The sequence below is a fragment of the Perissodus microlepis genome, chromosome 13 (assembly GCF_051167445.1).
Source record: "Perissodus microlepis isolate ML-2025 ecotype Zambia chromosome 13, ASM5116744v1, whole genome shotgun sequence".
NCBI classification, from domain to species: domain Eukaryota; kingdom Metazoa; phylum Chordata; class Actinopteri; order Cichliformes; family Cichlidae; genus Perissodus; species Perissodus microlepis.
Genome location: NC_140473.1, coordinates 22,156,864 through 22,173,715, shown reverse-complemented (window position 1 = coordinate 22,173,715; position 16,852 = coordinate 22,156,864). Strand labels below are relative to the sequence as shown.

At 40.3% G+C, this 16,852-nt stretch overlaps 1 protein-coding gene across 2 annotated transcripts in view; it reads right to left on the bottom strand.

Annotated features, from left to right (window-relative positions):
- Positions 1 to 16,166, bottom strand: part of arid5b (AT-rich interaction domain 5B) — a 77,092-nt gene extending 60,926 nt beyond the window's left edge. Inside the window, exons 1-3 of one of the 2 annotated variants that reach the window (XM_084948045.1) lie at positions 16,051 to 16,166; positions 15,465 to 15,719; positions 5,972 to 6,206 (exon numbers count right to left, since the gene is read on the bottom strand). In XM_084948045.1, the coding sequence (XP_084804171.1) occupies positions 5,972 to 6,206; positions 15,465 to 15,719; positions 16,051 to 16,071 (511 nt within the window). In that variant the 5' untranslated portion in view covers positions 16,072 to 16,166. Of the gene's footprint in view, positions 1 to 5,971; positions 6,207 to 15,464; positions 15,720 to 16,050 lie in introns of those variants that run through there. The other variant, XM_084948046.1, reaches the window with a different exon arrangement.
- Between the last annotated feature and the right edge of the window lie 686 nt (positions 16,167 to 16,852).

The window sequence follows — 16,852 nt, the reverse complement described above, 5'->3', positions numbered from 1 at the left end:
CTGTATTGTCACCAAGACAAATCAACCATGAGAAGACCGCATCTGTCTGTTTCCTTATCACAAGTTCCTACCCGCATAAACATTCTGTGACTCTGTGAACAGTCTCTTCTCTGAAAGGGGACAGAATCTACCCTCTACATCAAATTGAAATGTTCCGACTGAAATATTGTCAGGATATCAACTCGGGTATATGTGCCAAGCCTGGCATACAGATCAGATGTTGTATCGGAGGGAAATACAGCGGCTATATCCCCCGAGTGAGCGAGGCTGTAAAGATTCTTGGAAAAAAAAATCCAGGTACGCGTGTCACGGGCCTATTACGCCTTCGAGATCAATCAGTGTAAGTGACAAAAGCGACATCGTTAAATACGCTCAACCACATGTCAGCATTTAGACTTAAAAGTGTGCCGGTGTCCTCCTTAGTGTGAAATTTCCTCTTTGTGTTACTGTCGATCTGCTGCAGCCCAATACAACTCAGCGACATCAATGCAAAGAGGGCACCTTAAGTCATTCTGTGCGTCAAGACGACACAGAAAGGGAAAAATGTTTGGACATGACATGGGAAATTTGTCCAAATTTTCATGCTGTTAACATTTACTTAAAATAGCTTCATACACACTTAAAAATCACATCAGCAGTAACTGTCAGTTACTGAAGTTGAAGTGTCAGTTCTGAAGTTGCATTCTGACTGACATGTGAAGGTACGAGTGTCATTTCCTGTTTGCATAAACTGGTGTGTTGACTTTTTGTATAACAAGTTCCAAGACCAGTATTCATGCAAAGTAGCTTATCCTGTATGGAAATGATAGAACCATACATAATTTTTTAAATTCTATTTTGTAGTGAAGGTTAGGTGTTTATCCGAGAGTTACGTGTTTGATTCTTAGCTTCTCTAATTCCCAAGCTGCCCTTGGGCAAGAAACTCCACTCGTGCATAGATGTGGAAAATATGTAAGTTCCTTTTAGACAAAAGCACCCTCCAAATGTATTTAACTTGAAACTGCATACATTATAACGAAGGTCAGTTATGATTATCACTTTAAGCATAGAGCTCGCGATAACGTGCATTTTCATTCGAATCTGTTATGTGAAATTTGGACATTGACACACTTATTGGATAGAAACATTATTCAAAGAACTCTATTTGTGGCTTTTCATACAACAAAAAGTTGCATAATGAACATGAATTTCCTTGAATTCCAATAAGTGGCCTTCATTTCCATTACTAACTGAATATTGCATGAAAATGTTCTGCCAGATCCAATCCATCATTTGTTGGTTAAACATCAAAATTACAGCTTTGAGCAGCACTACACACAGTATGTAGTATTTCTTTATTAAAAAATAGATGGAGTCATATAATTTTCATTTTTGTATGGTTGAATCTTCAAAGGTGTTAGAGCATAGAAACAGTATTTAAAAAAAGTCAAGGAGATGGGCGAATTCACCATCCCTGCAATTCACTCTATTTTTTTCTGCCAGCATGGTTCCTTTAGTCTCAGTGTTTTCTTGGAGAGCCCTGATCCCTCCAATTGCTGAGGGATGAACTGCCTACAGATCATACTATCGGTGAGGGCAGGAGTCATGAACACCATCTATGTTCTTTGAACGCAGGAGTCGCAAGCTATGACCTTGTATAATCCTCCACATCATCTCAGCTCACAATCTGTTCAGTGGCATCCACACCAAAGGCTTGAATTAAAGAAAGACAAGACAGAAAACCTATTGAGCTATTTTGTGAGCATGAGCCATTCTGTCTTTTTTTTTTTCTCCAATCCTTTATTATTTTTCTTCTACAGCACTCTGTGTCTCCCAGCACAAGCCTACAAACTGTATCAGCAGATACAGCTCTCAAACACTCGGCCTCGTAGTATACGACCAGAAACCAATTTCGGCAGGCAGCAATGAAAAAAAAAAATGAGGCCAGTCCTCTAGGGAGAGATAGAGGGGCAGAATGTAAACTTCCCTGGCAAGCCATCCCTGGTGGATTGAACTGTAAAAAGAAGCTCTAATACCCACTCCAATACAAGATAAACTGAGTGGACAGTTTACATTACCTGATTAAGTGAATTACACCACAGATTACATAAGTACTGCGAAATACATTACATCACCCATGCAGACTTGCTATCTCTTTATCGTTAGTTAGGACTTTGAGTGAGACAAACACAGTTCAACACAACAATTTTTCAGGGCTGGAGATTCTTCAGAAAAAACCCCACACAGTTCTTAAAAAAGAACTGCAGATTGCCTCAAATCAAGTACTTCTGTATTTCCCTTTGCTATTTTGAGTTCAAGCGGGTTCACACTGATAACTCGGTGTGAGTGCACTAGTACACTGATGGTGGACTTACGATGGTCATAAAGTTGACTGACGTTACATGCTTCTTACCCTCGGTGGGTAACCACTTTGGCTACGTACAAAGACTTTCAATGGTGAGGTCAATGCAGTGCAGCAGGTCCAAGAAGGTAGGAGGAGCACTGCTGATACGACTATCAAATAGACATCCAGATATACATGGTGCTTAGCCAAAACTGGACAGATTGTAAAGGTTCCACCGTACAGCATTATTTAAGCATAGGTCCATCTTGTGAAGCAATGCCCAGCTTTGTTTATAAAATACACGTTTTTCCCATGTATTTAATTTTAGCTGCAAAGATCTACACAATCATTTTAGACTCCTAAAATAGGTGCCTTTTCTTAAAGTGGTGGTGGCAAGCTGGGAAATATATTATTTGTATTTCCTGACCTTGCTCTCTGTCATTTGTGGAAAATTCCCATGAACATGTTGACTTCGACTACGCAACAATTTGTTTTTCAGCAAGTGTCTTATTGAGTAGTTTGTCCATGAGAGAGGGAACGTGAGATTGAGTGTGTTTGCTCAAGTATGTAAAAGATATCTGCACCAGGGGGTATCATAGAGTTGTTATATCTGCAAGAATGCTGCAGAAGATGATTTAAAAAACACTGTGAACTCTATTATTTCGGGGTTTTTTCTGTGTTACCCCAATGTCCACACTATAGAATAATGTATGAGTGTTCATTGGCTTGCTAAGCTGTAAACATTTAGAACATTTGGAGCTAACATTCAAATGCTGCAACTATCAGCTTACCAATACGTTCACTCTGACACAGTCAAAAATCACCTATTATGCAATGAGGTACAAAGTGTACATTGTGTGCTACATGGAAGTGTAGTAATGGAAGTATTTGAGTAGAGACACAGTGTCAGAGCCAGAATAGATGTTTCTCTTTTTTCCAGTTTTGGCGCTGAGCTAAGAAGCTGCAGCAGCTTTAAATATAGCATAAAGATATTACCTAATTTTGACCTTCTTGGCTAAGAAAGTGACTAGGCATACATGTCAAAACTTAACTTTCAACAGATGACATTGTTAAAAGACCGAAGAAAGACACCCTGTTATTTCAGATATGGCACTTTGTGAAACACTTGCTGGAATTTGAATTATGATACCAATAATTTCTCTGCCTTGAAGGTTTAGCAGAGCTGCCAACGGTGCAATACTGCAGTAAAGGTCACTTGCTTCTAATTAATTACTTTACTTAATGTGGGCATCTTTTGTTACACTTTTTACGCATTTCTGAGGAGAGAATACAGTAGAGCTTTGTTCGCTCACCAAACCACAAAACCCGATGTAATACAGATGAAAACAAAAAAATGTCTTCCTGCTGCTTGAAACACATTTGTCTTTTATTTTTCACATGTTGCCTGTGAGACACAAATGCACAGCAGTGCACTTTATTCACGCTGGCAGCATGCCAGGAAAAGTTAGGATGCACACTTGGAAAAAAAAAAAAAAAGAAGTTTCCCTCGATAACAATGGCACACTTTATTGCTCTTTAGCTCACAATGCTTTTCTGTGCAGCTTGTGGTATTGCTGCAGTATCCTGTTATGAGGAACAATCCAATTCTTCTGACATAGTTACACATCACCCTGAGAATAACAATCAGCAAATGCATCACTCAAGTTATAAAGAAGGCTGCCACTTCAGGCTAAAAAAATCAAAAAAAAAAAAAAGAGAAGAAGAAGCGTGTAGAGTTGTATCATAAAAGCATTAGTTTAGTCAATGAGCGAACGTATTACACAGAATTACAAGCATTCAGCTACAGGATGCTTTAAGGCTACTTTTATATCTGATCTGCTGCTGCTGTGGTATGAATATTTCATTTTGGTAGTCAGCAGCATTGCAGTGGCATATTTCATATTTCTCTCCCAAACTCTCTGCCTCTCTCATATTGTTAGACTGTCAACAACTGACACACGCCAAAGATATAGTGAACAAACAAACAAATGGATAAGTGAGTGCACACCACTGATTGTCAGTGTGTGTCATGCGTGTGCATCTATGTGTGTATGTGTGTCGGAGTGTGTATGTGTGTCTCTGGTGCCCTGCCAGAGCCTGAGCCCGTTCTGCTGACTGGGCAGATTCTCTGGCGGAGTGTCCCATCGGAGTGACAAGTGCATTTAGAAACAGCCTGATGGAGTCATTAACGGCAGCGCTGCTCATTAGCAACACATGCACACACACATGCATTCACGCACACACAGAGACAGGCTCTCAGTAGCAACAGCGTTATCATCAGGTTATTACACCAACAACGGTTAAATCTATAAATTCTAGACTATACCACACGTTTACAGAAAATCCAAATAAGGAGCATAATACCATTTCAGAAGCAAGCTGACACATCTATTTATGAAAGCGAGCAATCATAGACACACACACGCGCCTGCAGGCACATTCACGCTATATTGATTACTGGAATAACAACAAAGCATTCATTATTGATCGCCTTGTCCTTTTTGCGTATGAGATTCAAGCAATGTCGAGTAATCAAGGGCATTACAGCATCACACAGAAACACAACAGCCTCTCTTCCTGGAAGATCCTGAGCAGAAAACACTACAAGAGTCATCAATAAATCACTATTTTCTACAGAAGAAAAAAAAGTATTTTTAAAGCCTGTAGCAGTTTTACTTCCATGTTGGCTTTAGGAATAAGATGGTTATTAAAAATTAATTATTAGAGGATCAGGAAGCTAAAAAATTCTGGCTTGCTTAAATCGCAAGGAAAGGCACTCGTGATCTGACAAGAAATACTGTAATTGATGGCATTTCAAGCATGTTTGCTATTCTATGTCAAACCATTATAAGCAGCATTTGGCATTGCATCACAGCCAAGTGAGGGAAAGACAAATAAGTAGGAAAAGGCTTCAAAGGGAACATAATGTTCTTTCTGATTATTAGGCTCAAATGCCAGAGTTTCCTATCTGAATCAGATGAGTCATCTCCAGAGACATCCAGCTTTACGTTGGGGTTGATTCATGGGTAAGGCTGTAGTGAGAACCCAAGAGCCTGCTTCAAGAAACAAGCATTCACTGACACTTAATGGCACAGTGTACATGATGAATACACCAGACAGCCATTCAGATACACACAGCAATGATCCTTAAGGCTGCTGAGCTACACAGCCAATTATGATCTGAACTGATGGATAAGACAGTATCAGAGGTGCCTTATATTGCAGTTTGATGTAACTCAATTATTTATGACATTGCCAGCAGAATGATGTGATTTTTGCAGTGCAGTCTTTGTTGTTGTCACACTCAGAAAACAGAGCTGTAACACTGTAAGATGATAATATGTTGGCAAACACACTGCCATTACCTCTAGCCTGCTTGTATTAGTGTGATTCTTAGCTCATTATAGCGCGAGTAATTCCAACTACGCACTGATGAAAAACTCCAGTCAAGACAACACTTGTTAAACCAACCAAAGGACAATAAACATATGATGATAAATGGTGAACATGGGACACAAATACATAAACATTCAACACAGCAGCCCAGAGAAAATGGAAAGACGACAGTAACCTTTTGGAATGAAGGAAAATAATAAAAATAACCTCATAAAAGGCTAAAAAGAAATTGAGGTCTCCGCCGGAGCTCACCTAGCTGTGCCCTCTCCCTCTGGACATCCTTGAAGTTGAGTCCACTGGTAAGGGTGCTCTCCCTGTAGCGGTGGAGGGCCTCCCTCCTCCCATTGGTCCCCAGCTCCCGGAGCACCGAGGGTTTCAACGGCTCGGCCTTGAGACTGTTGTCCCATCCTGAGAAGTCTGGTACCGTCCACTTCACCAGGTCCTCCAGTCGCACGATCACCTTCTCAGACAGCGCAATTACTTCGTGCTGAAAAGAGGCAGGAGCAGAATCACGTAGCGAGTTACATAAACGCAGCTGTGCCACGGAAATGGATCATCTAGTTCCACCACAATTTTATGGCTCTGAAATGGTTTTGTTGCATAGACACATAAACATTTCAAAACAGCACATCTCCAAGTATGCAGATGTGCTATTTTTAATAACCGAGACCAACAATAACCAACTGTGGTGTGTAAATAATTACACAACTTGGGTTTATGAGATTAGAAAACCTAAAACAAACACAAATAATTACAAAATACAGTACAGGAAACACATACAGGTTCAAACTTATACTTTTCTAAAAAAGAAAAACTCTCATAAAAGTGAAAGTGTTGCTCTGAAATATACTAACGTACAAGTAGCGTCTTAAGTAAAGTATTGCACCACATTAGGTCCACTGCTCAAACTAAGCTGAGCATAATCAGGGTTAAAGTTTGGGTAAAAAAAGAGAGGATTAAAATTAGACCAAAGATCAGAGTCGAAATGAGAGTTTATAGAATAAACAGGACACAACAGCTAAACGGCCTGTGTATAATCTCAATTTGTATGTGCATAAAGTAACATTATGGCTTTGGATGTACCTTAATGTAAGTAAATTACCGAACCATGAATATGGATGATGTGGATGATTGCTGAATTGAATTTATGCCAGCAACTAAATCAATGTCATTGAGGACATAGGTGTTTTTGACTCTTTGATTAGCGTTTAGGAAGTCAGGCTCCTGATAATCACTGTGAATGTTAAGATTTTATGCTCTAAAATGACAAGACGCACTCAGTGGCTATGATTACACCTTCAACGTGAAGAAGAGCAGTTGAAATGTAATTTGTTATACCGGGAATGTAATGAATGAAGAGGAAAACGCTGTAGCCACAGGTTACTTCAGTGCACAGTAAAACTAATGTGGCACTGTCAGGAAACTATAAAATGTAAATTTATAGCAGTGATGCGCATGGTTGACACAGAGGCAACGTTTTGTGTACATACTTCAGTCTGCTCAGTTGGCTTGCTTAATAAGATTTGTTCTCCCGTCTGTGTGTGCTTCAACCTATTTTTTTCCTACGGTGGATTCAGCTCCTTTTAATAACTCTCATGCTCAAAAGAACTACAAGTCCAGAGGAGAGGGAAGGAAGCAGACATGCTTAAATGTGTTTCCATTTGAAGGGCTAATGGCTGAAGTGCTTGTTACCAACAGAATGGAGTGCTGTGCTGTAAGATGGCTATTACAGAAACAGGGAAATCTGGAGGACAGATGTGTACGGGCAGAAATGCAGACACACTGAGTAGGTCTCTGATGTTTACCTTGGTTATCTCCAATTTACCAGGCATCTGTCTGCCTGTACTTATTTCCCCTCAAAGAGCTGTCGACATTAAAATAACAGCCATTTATGTCATATCAATGTGTGTTGGCAGAGGGTGTGGACAAAATAAAGCTACACTTTAGAACAAATCCTTTCTTTGTGAATCTTAAAATGTTAAGATAAGCTGTTTTTTTTTTAGCCATTTAATGCTGTATTTGTTTTGAGTTTGTCACCAAATTCCAGAAACATGCATATGGCTTTTGTGTGTTTCAGATTCTCCCTGAGTGCTCTGTCTATACAATTACCCATATTCAGTTCTCACATCATTGCAACTAAAGGCATATCAAATCCCAACCAGTTGGAGACAGTATTTCCTTATAAAGGAAAAGCCTGCGAGGGATAGCTTGATATAGCTGTGCCTCCCTCACTAAGTAGAAACATCAAACATGGGTTTTCGGTCTTCTTATAATGAGCTGTCTTCAGCTGTCAAGTGGTGGCGGGTGGTTGTAACCGGCTTTCCATGCAATGAAAAACTGACTGCTGTTTCTGCCTTCAGAAAAGCCGGCCATTTGAATAATGTAGAGCAACAGTAAATAGCATTCAGCCTGCAGCCAAAAACCACATTGTAGTGTATTTCTACAGAATTACCTACTATACTTTGATGCAATCTCTTGACAGCATATTGAGAAACAACATCATGAAATATTGCACTTGAACCCATTTACAGCTAAAATAATGCACTGAATGCTCAAACAGTCAAACGGCAGTAATTCAAGTCTCCCAATAGCACACCGGAGCATACACGCAGCTATATCAAACCTTAAAAACACACAGCCATTCCCTCTATATTAATCAGGTGAATGACATGGTGCCTTGTGTGACTGTCAACAGATGCTGTTTGGGGACTTGTTCGGCTTGAGAGCAAAACACAACAGGTGAGCGCAATTCAGGAGCTGTCAACACAGTCCAGAATATAATCAGTCTATGAACAGAGCTGCAGCCCTGAAAACAGGCTACATCCATTACTTTGCCATATAATGCCTTTCCTTTCCCTTCTGTACTTTGGCTGGACAACTTTACAGCAGCGAGTCTGTGAGCTGCAGCAGGAAGATGAATTTTGGCTTGTGGTTTGCATAAGTCATGATATTTGGTTGAGAAATGTTTAGGTAAAGAGTTTAGTAATGTGCTGTGTTTCCGTAAAAAGGCTTCTGAAAACCAGCCAAGTCAGTCAGTTGTTGAGAAATGATCAAAACAGCAGCATTGCACCAACCTCTTTTGCCCTTACACTGAGAAAAACACTGAACTGCAGCTACAACAAATGACTATTTCCTTCATGACTTTTAGCCTGGAGTCAAAGTGGCATTGCAAGAGAAGATATTTAAACCTAGACCCACTCAATATTTGATATCAAATTAAACTGAACATTGTTGATATTTTTGAATAAATATTAAACTCCTAGAAGCTATGATCTCTCAGTTCTGAGTATATTCTGAGCTTCTTATACCACAGCAACAGAAACCTGAATAGTTTTCACACTACTGGGTCAAACGAGAAATTTAAAGGCACTGATCTAGCAACAGAAGAACCCCTCAGCTAGTCTGATTGAATATCATCAGACATGAGGACAATGGTCAGTTTGTTGGGGGGCTATAACCGGTAGATATCCAGGCCAGGACCTGTACCATCCACTTGTTATTGTTTATGTATAATGATAGATCATAAAAAGCAAAATTGGGATCATCTGAAGAACCCCTGCATGCTATACCAAAGGCTTCTCAATAATGTGATTGTTCAAAGAAACCACAAATTTCCAGTATCAGTCAGTAAAATTGATTAAGAAAATAATGCGTAATAATAGGGGAAATGATGACTACAATAACTGCTAACCTACTTGCTAAACTGCTGTTGACTAATATTCTGTCAGCCCTATTAATTGACTAATTTTACTAAGATTAATCGCTGTAGCAGCGTTGCAGGGGTCTTCTTCTCACTCCTCTGATTTGGGGCGTCTTGGGGCCCTGCTCCTCTGTAAATGCCGCCCATCCACACTGTGCTGTCATTTCGAGTTAGGCAGTTGATAGTTTAGCAAAGCGGCAGACACAGCCAGCAGGCCACTTGATAATATAGGTCAGAGGACTACAAGCCTGCAGCCACGAGGTGACACTCCACATCAGCAACACACCAAATAGCCTGGTGTCATTTCATTGACACTTCCGACACAGATGCATTAGAAGCATTTATACACAACACTAAATATCTTCATGTGTTGGCATAATTTTACTGTGGGTACATCAATAAGCCCATATAAACACAAACTGCTCCTTTTACGGTTGAGTTAAAATGCAAGATAACACATTAACAGCTCAGTGTTACAGCGTGGCTCCATACTTCTATCAATAATTTATGTTATTACTGCAGCAGCATGATATCTCCAAAAACATTACTGAGTGAATTTATTGCTATGACTGCACATAATGGACTGAAAGTAGAAAAAACAGCCTGCTGCTGCGAAACTGTAGATAACTCTGTTCCAGAAACCCATGACTCCAGCAATCTCATTGAAATTAAACTCGCTAAAATCCATATCATTCAATTTATATGGTGCAATAGTGTACTGGTGGCAAAACAGCACATAAGGGACATTCCCAATCCTATATTTGGTGATCCAATTACAAACAATGTACCCTGAAATATTCCATATCACTCCAAACAATTCCCTGTGAGAAATCCACGCCACTGTGCGCGAGCATTAAGGCAGACATTCCTGACTGTCAGCGTTCTGCGGCGGAGCGTCTCATCGCTCAGACGGGACTTTCAGCTTGAGAGTCAAGGGGTGCATGCTCCCAGTTGGTGGGTATCTTTCTATACTATGGGCACACACGTACACATACACACAGTGCTCCTGTCATGCTGGGAAGGTTTCAGCCTGCTGCCTCGGAGAGGTCAGCACTGGAATTCCTAAGGCCAAAGGAGATTAGTAATTGAGTAATGGACATGGTGACATGGACAATGAAGAGACAGAGAGGGAGAAAGAGAGAGGTGGAAAAATTGAGAGAAAGAAGTAGAAAGAAAGAGAGAGAGGCTAGGAAACACAATATGAGTTCATTATCTATCTCCCCTCCCCATGACTGACCTTGGCTTCAGTGTCCCAAAACAAACTTATCTGGGAATTAAAGAGGAACTCAAGGGAGTAAGCCTGGAACAATTGAATTAGAATATTTTCTTTTTGAGACTGCCTAAAGACTACAAAGAGTTCAAAGCATTGCATTTAAAAGGTGACTGTACATTATGTACTACCACTTAATTGAAGCAGTTTATTCACATGCATAAATGTTGCTGTAATATCGGCAGGGTGCTGAACTCATCTTTTATTCACTGATTCCATTAAGCAACTTCACTTACATCGGCAAGGGTGATTTATGAACTTTGCATTCTTTTGCAGTTATAACGAAAGAGAGAAATAGCAAGATAAGAGGAGTTTTCAAAGCCTTACTGAAAGTGGGTGAGGCATCCATCATGCAAGGTGACACCACAAAAAAGCTGTGTCAGCTCCCTTGAATCGCTGCAGCTTTGTATCCTTGTATTTTAGCAAATGTGCACGCAAAAAAAAAAAAAAAAAGAAAGAAATACAGAGAGACTGAATGCATGTTGATTCCACATGCTCCATCTAAGAGAGCGCAGTTAAGAATTAAAAATATTGGCTGGAGGATTTAAGCAAGAGCTTCCCATCTGTGGCTGCATTCTCCTCAAAGGTTATAATAACGATCCACTATAGCTGGGGGCGCTGGAGTCATGCATCAAGGCAAATATTTGCCTGTTCAAGTGGTTAGTCAATGACAAAGTGGAAAAAACTGAACTAAAGAGCACCAAAAGTCTTCTGTGTGTTGACAAACAGGCTCCGCTGTAACATATCATTACTTTAGCCTGCAAAGACATTTGGTGAAAAGAATCAGAATCAGAATGTTTGCAGGGGTTTTTTATAGCCTTTGAAGTCCAGTGTATTACATTTTAAAGGTTTTAAATTACACTATCCTAAAAAGCTGGTAATAATTTACATGCTATTTCAGCAATGGTGAGGAATTCACTGGAGGGCAGTGTTCAGAGTTAATGACTTGTTCTGCGGCAGGAGGAGGCATATATGCGTGCACGCCACACATGCACACTAAACACATCCCCACTCCAACCCCCCACCCCACCTCTAAATTCCTGCCATTGTTGTGTGAATGGGGAGATTTGCTATAATGCACACACTGGTCAAGGCAACAGAGCAGTATGGACGCACTCAAAGGATCACTGTAAAAATGTGCCATATCACATTTACACTCGAGTCATTCAGCAGAACGACCTTATCCATCAAAATGCTGGTCGCATATCTAAGCCACTTACACTTAACTCAACTAGCATCCCAGATGCTTGAATTACCCATTCAGGGTTTTTCCCTTAGGAAAAATCAAAGAAGCAGCAAATGAATACAATCTAATTTCCCTACAAGCTGGCTTTCCAAGCACTGAAACACATGCATGGACTACTGCCATGTACTGAAGAAATGGCTCTGGATGCATGCCAAAGTGTTTTCCACAGCAATCAATACTGGCCTACTGCTGCAGTCCCCAGCCTGTCAGTGTGTCTGTGTATGTGTATGTGTGTCTCTGTGTCTATGTGTGTGTATGTATGTGTGTGTGAGCCAAAGCCTTGTCAGCTAGAGGGACAGAATAGAGGAGAAGAGAGGTCAGATGAAATCAGAGGTGATGATAATAGCACATTAATATAACATGATCTAGAAATATTCTCTGCGGTTGTGACTTCCCATTAAGAGAACCTTGCTGTATTTGCACTAATGTGGGATATATAGTATAAGATAAGAATAAGCAATTAACCGCCTGAAGCAGCGTATACAATAAGTGGGTGTTGTGTGTGTGTGTGTGTGTGTGTGTGTGTGTGTGTGTGTGTGTGTGTGGTGAGCTGTTATCTACAACAGCTCTCTCCTGAAATAGGGAGTCCAAAAACAGAAAGTATTACAGCCGGTGAGCAGTACCAGCAAGAGAGGCAGGCCATTTGGAGTGAGAAGAAATAATGTGTCACTCAGTGAGTTTTAAAACACATGTGACTGCTTCGTCGGTGGCAGTTTGCAGGCAGACAAATAGAGCAGAGGCCCCAATAGAGGGTTTGTCATAATGGGTGAGCAACTCTACACAAAGCCTGTTTAAAGAGCAAGCTAAGCTCAACTGGTGGGGGTAAACACTGTTTGTCATGCTGTGATCCAATGAAAAATAAAGCTTCCTCTACATATGGACTTAATAATTAACTCAGCATAAATAGGTTAATAAATTTTTCCCTGGATCTGTTTATCAACCGTTCAGCAAATACGGGCGCCGAGAGTTACGCTTATTCGATGAATCATTATTTTTGTTTCCAGCCAAAGTTGAGTGGATTCAAAGCTGGCTGTGTTTAAAAGGAATTGACCTCCAACCCTTTGACAGAAGAAAAACAAGCACAGTAGGTCACGGGTTGGTTCCTCTTGTCACTGCACAGCACAGCAAAACATGACAAATACAGCGCAGGAGAGGCTGAGAGCAAACAAATACCTGAGAAATAACCAGGAAATTACATCATACCACAGCACTGAGAACACAAGTGAATCAGTAATCCAATTCTGGGGAATTGTTCAATATATGGCTGTTCTGATATCTTAAAACAAAGTCATGCCTTTTTGGTATTTGGAGGATATTGGCTTCAGGCTTAAGATAATAGTTATCTACAAGATACAAGGCATGATCTGTTGGAGAAAGAGAGCAAAGCAGCATCGACTGTCATAAGTCATACACTGATTCTGCTTTATGTTGTGTAAAAATATTCAAGAGTAAATCTCACATGATCTGAGAGTGAATGTTATAAATTGTGGCTTTACCTCATGATGTTGCCGGTGCTCATTTAACACCAAAACCTTGTGAAAACAACACACTTCCTGAGAACTGCAAGTTATCAAGTTCATATCTGCATGAGTCACTGGGCTAATTTGAACCCCTGATTTTCAGCCAGTCAATTACAGATTTAGAGTCAGCGTGGCTCCACAGTCATTAATCTGTCTTTATACACCACCGGTCCTGGAGAAAAATGACTAATGCGAGGTTTATAAATTCCACTTTTCAGCGCAGCTAAAAATTAACTTCTCTCTAATGTTTACCTTTTCACACATACATCACTCAGATGCAGAGTTTAGCAGCCGATGAGTTTTAATGTCATAGCTTTATTGTCAGACTGGCTTGCCCTTCCTGTTTGTTTTTTGGATTACGGCTTGCCTCTGTAAGCACTCCTAGCTGACTCATGCGGTGCAGATTAGTGTTATGGGGCAAAGTCAGCGAGAATCTGAATGGGCTCTGTGAAGGTCATAAACTGACTTGAAGTTGTCAGGGCAATTTCCACTCTGTAATATACAGTAAGTAGTCCGATTTGCTGAGAGTGGAGTGTTTGACAAGTCCTTTAATTGAGGTCAGCCTGGAGGCACCTACATTGCACTTAAACATATCAACCCTCTTCTATAATCATTACAATGCCTTGTTTATGCATAGAGACTGCTTTTTATTTCTGCTGTGACTTATCTTATCCTGCACTTTTTCATATATATGACAAATATGAGGTTTCATTTGCACTGCCAGGACACACCTTCTGGTAGTTAAGTATCATATTTTCCAGATATGATGTCCAGTGGAGTGGAATGTAAGCACTTTGCAATGCAAATAAGTCTTTGGGAAAGGGGCGGGGAAGACAAGTCGTTGCGCAAGCGTTGCCTTAGAATCAGCAATGCATGCACTCGAAGTAATTACTAAATAATTGCAGCGTGTTAAAGACTAACGCGAGGGGATTTCGGGAGATGATACCAGTTCATACAAGAATGATAGTTTGTCTAAAGCGCTGCCCATAAATAGCCACCTTTTTCATGAAAGGGAAATGTGATAGGCACTCTATTACTCAAGAGGAAAGAATGTAAGTAAACCTTCAGCGGAAGAGTCAAGTACAAACACGGCTTTGTCCTTCCCTATAAACAATATATGAGCACCAGAGGGTGATTTCAATGCAGCCGCAAGTGATCAAAAGCACATAGCAGTAATTAAAGTGCTGCGGTCGTATCAGGGGAAAAAAACAACACATCATTTGTTTTACAGCCAGTTAGAAAAACTCAATAATCAGACTAATGCCATTCAGTGCAGCGATGTAACCGGATCACAAGCGCCACATATGGCCACAGCCAATTATAACTATTGCTTTTCTGTGCCAACAACAGCGTAATTCAACACACAGAGGTTTTAAGTGCAATATCACATTGTTGAGGATGGAAATGCTCACATGGAAAATTATGCAAAACGCGGAGAGTAGCTAAAACGTGTCAGCGCTAGCTTTTTGCTCTGCCACGCTTTATGACTCGCTCTACTTCTTTCAACATCAGGCTGCATTACAAAATATCTAATAACTATCGTAGCGACCGATCTGAGCCAGTTTGATCCCATGCATTCATTACCGTTTCGCAATTTCCGCCCATATGTCTGCGCTTGACACGCTTTACCCAGAAATGAAATGACAGAGCCCAGGCGCAGGATTGTTGCGGATTTTCCCCTTTATAACACAATTAACCCCACAGAGCGCAGCGGTAGCCTTATTGAGCGCAGCTGGACAAGTGCACATTCAGCAGTTGACACCACAATAGACAAACAGACTAAAAGTAAAACTAGTGGAAAAAGAAAATACCGCTGTAGGTCAGTCCTTTTACTGCTCGCATTAATCAATGTCAGTAACAGTGCCTGTGTTTATAAATGCCCGTGTCACCGGAGACACCCAATGCCAACTCTTAATGCGGTAAAGATGTTAAATTAAATCCTCCCGAACGAGATGGACTAAAAACACCAAAAAATTCACAATTATTCATCAGACGATTAATATTCCTACCTCTCCATGAGTGACTGTGCGTCCCTGGGGAGTATCCTCGGGTAGAAAATAAAGTTTGGAGCTTGATAAAAGTTGTTTGCTTGTTCTTTCTTCCCAGAGCAGCTGAAGCTCCGCTATGCAAATAGGATCCTCCGGTTTGCATCTGACGAAGAAAAAGTCTCCGAGAGACAGGATTCTCGGTTTGGCGTCCCGGTTAAATTTAAAGGCTTTATAGAATATATATGGTCCATGTAAACCGCAAGACGAGCCCACCCACTGTAGAGGGAAAAAAAGGCAAACAGGGAAATATTTACATTGCTTATCAACTCGTTTTCGTAAACAATTTGTAACAAAGCGGACAAAAACATTTCTAATGTCCCTGCGTTATTACGCACAGTTGGCTAATATCAAATTAGGATCTCTCCGTCTTAAGCAAACAATTAGTATCATGTAACTATTTTTAGATGGTCAACATATTCACAGATGTAGTCATACAAATGCTGTATGTTTAAAGTTTTGTGGATAGGAACATGAGGATACTTTAGAGCAGGTGGCGTTTAGCGCAATGCGAAAATAAAACAAATCGACGGTTGATATCAAACGTTACCTTCAGTGAGTTCGGCTCCATCTCGACGTTATGAATTGATTAAACTCAACACGCTCTCCAAACTTGCTGGCTTGAATGGATTGGCAAGGTCCTGAAAGGGACGTATTTTTCTAGAGTTTAAAACATGGCGTTTCCGTCGTTGAAGCGACACCGAAAAAATATGTTTTCAATTAAATACGCCGCGAGAAACATCGCCTATATTTGTATTCTAATCCGATTAAGAAAATGTTTTATAGTGGCCTTTTCGGCACATTTCTGTTATTCGCGACCGCTTATTTAGGTAAAATATTAAAGTCCAACTCAAATATTTAAAACAAAATCACTCAGCTATGAAACATAACTGTAAATAGAAAAATAAAAAACAGGATCTGAGCAAAATATTCTGCCCACAGAAGCTGACTTTGTGGCATTATTCTGCGTTTAAGGGCTTTTACGAGACTATGTATCTTCCAGGACTTCTGTAAACGACGTTCAGTATGAAAGCACATTTCTCAGAGTAATGACACTGAAGCGCTCGCTGTGGATGCCTTCAAGAAACAATGTTACATGAAAGTTAATAGGGCTATCAAATGATTCCTCAAAAGGCAGTGTAGGACCCGTGAGGTGCTTTTGCTTTGAGCGGAACTTGGTATGCGCTATGGCTTAGGCTCGAGCAGTGGGTTTAATGCTGAAAATAATGCCCTTTATATATTTTGAAACGAGCATTTGAAAAGACAAAAAAAAAAAAAAAAAAAAAAAAAAAAAAAAAAAATTGGCCGAGTTAGAAAGCGGGGCGTCACGAGACAGAATTCACGAGGCGGTC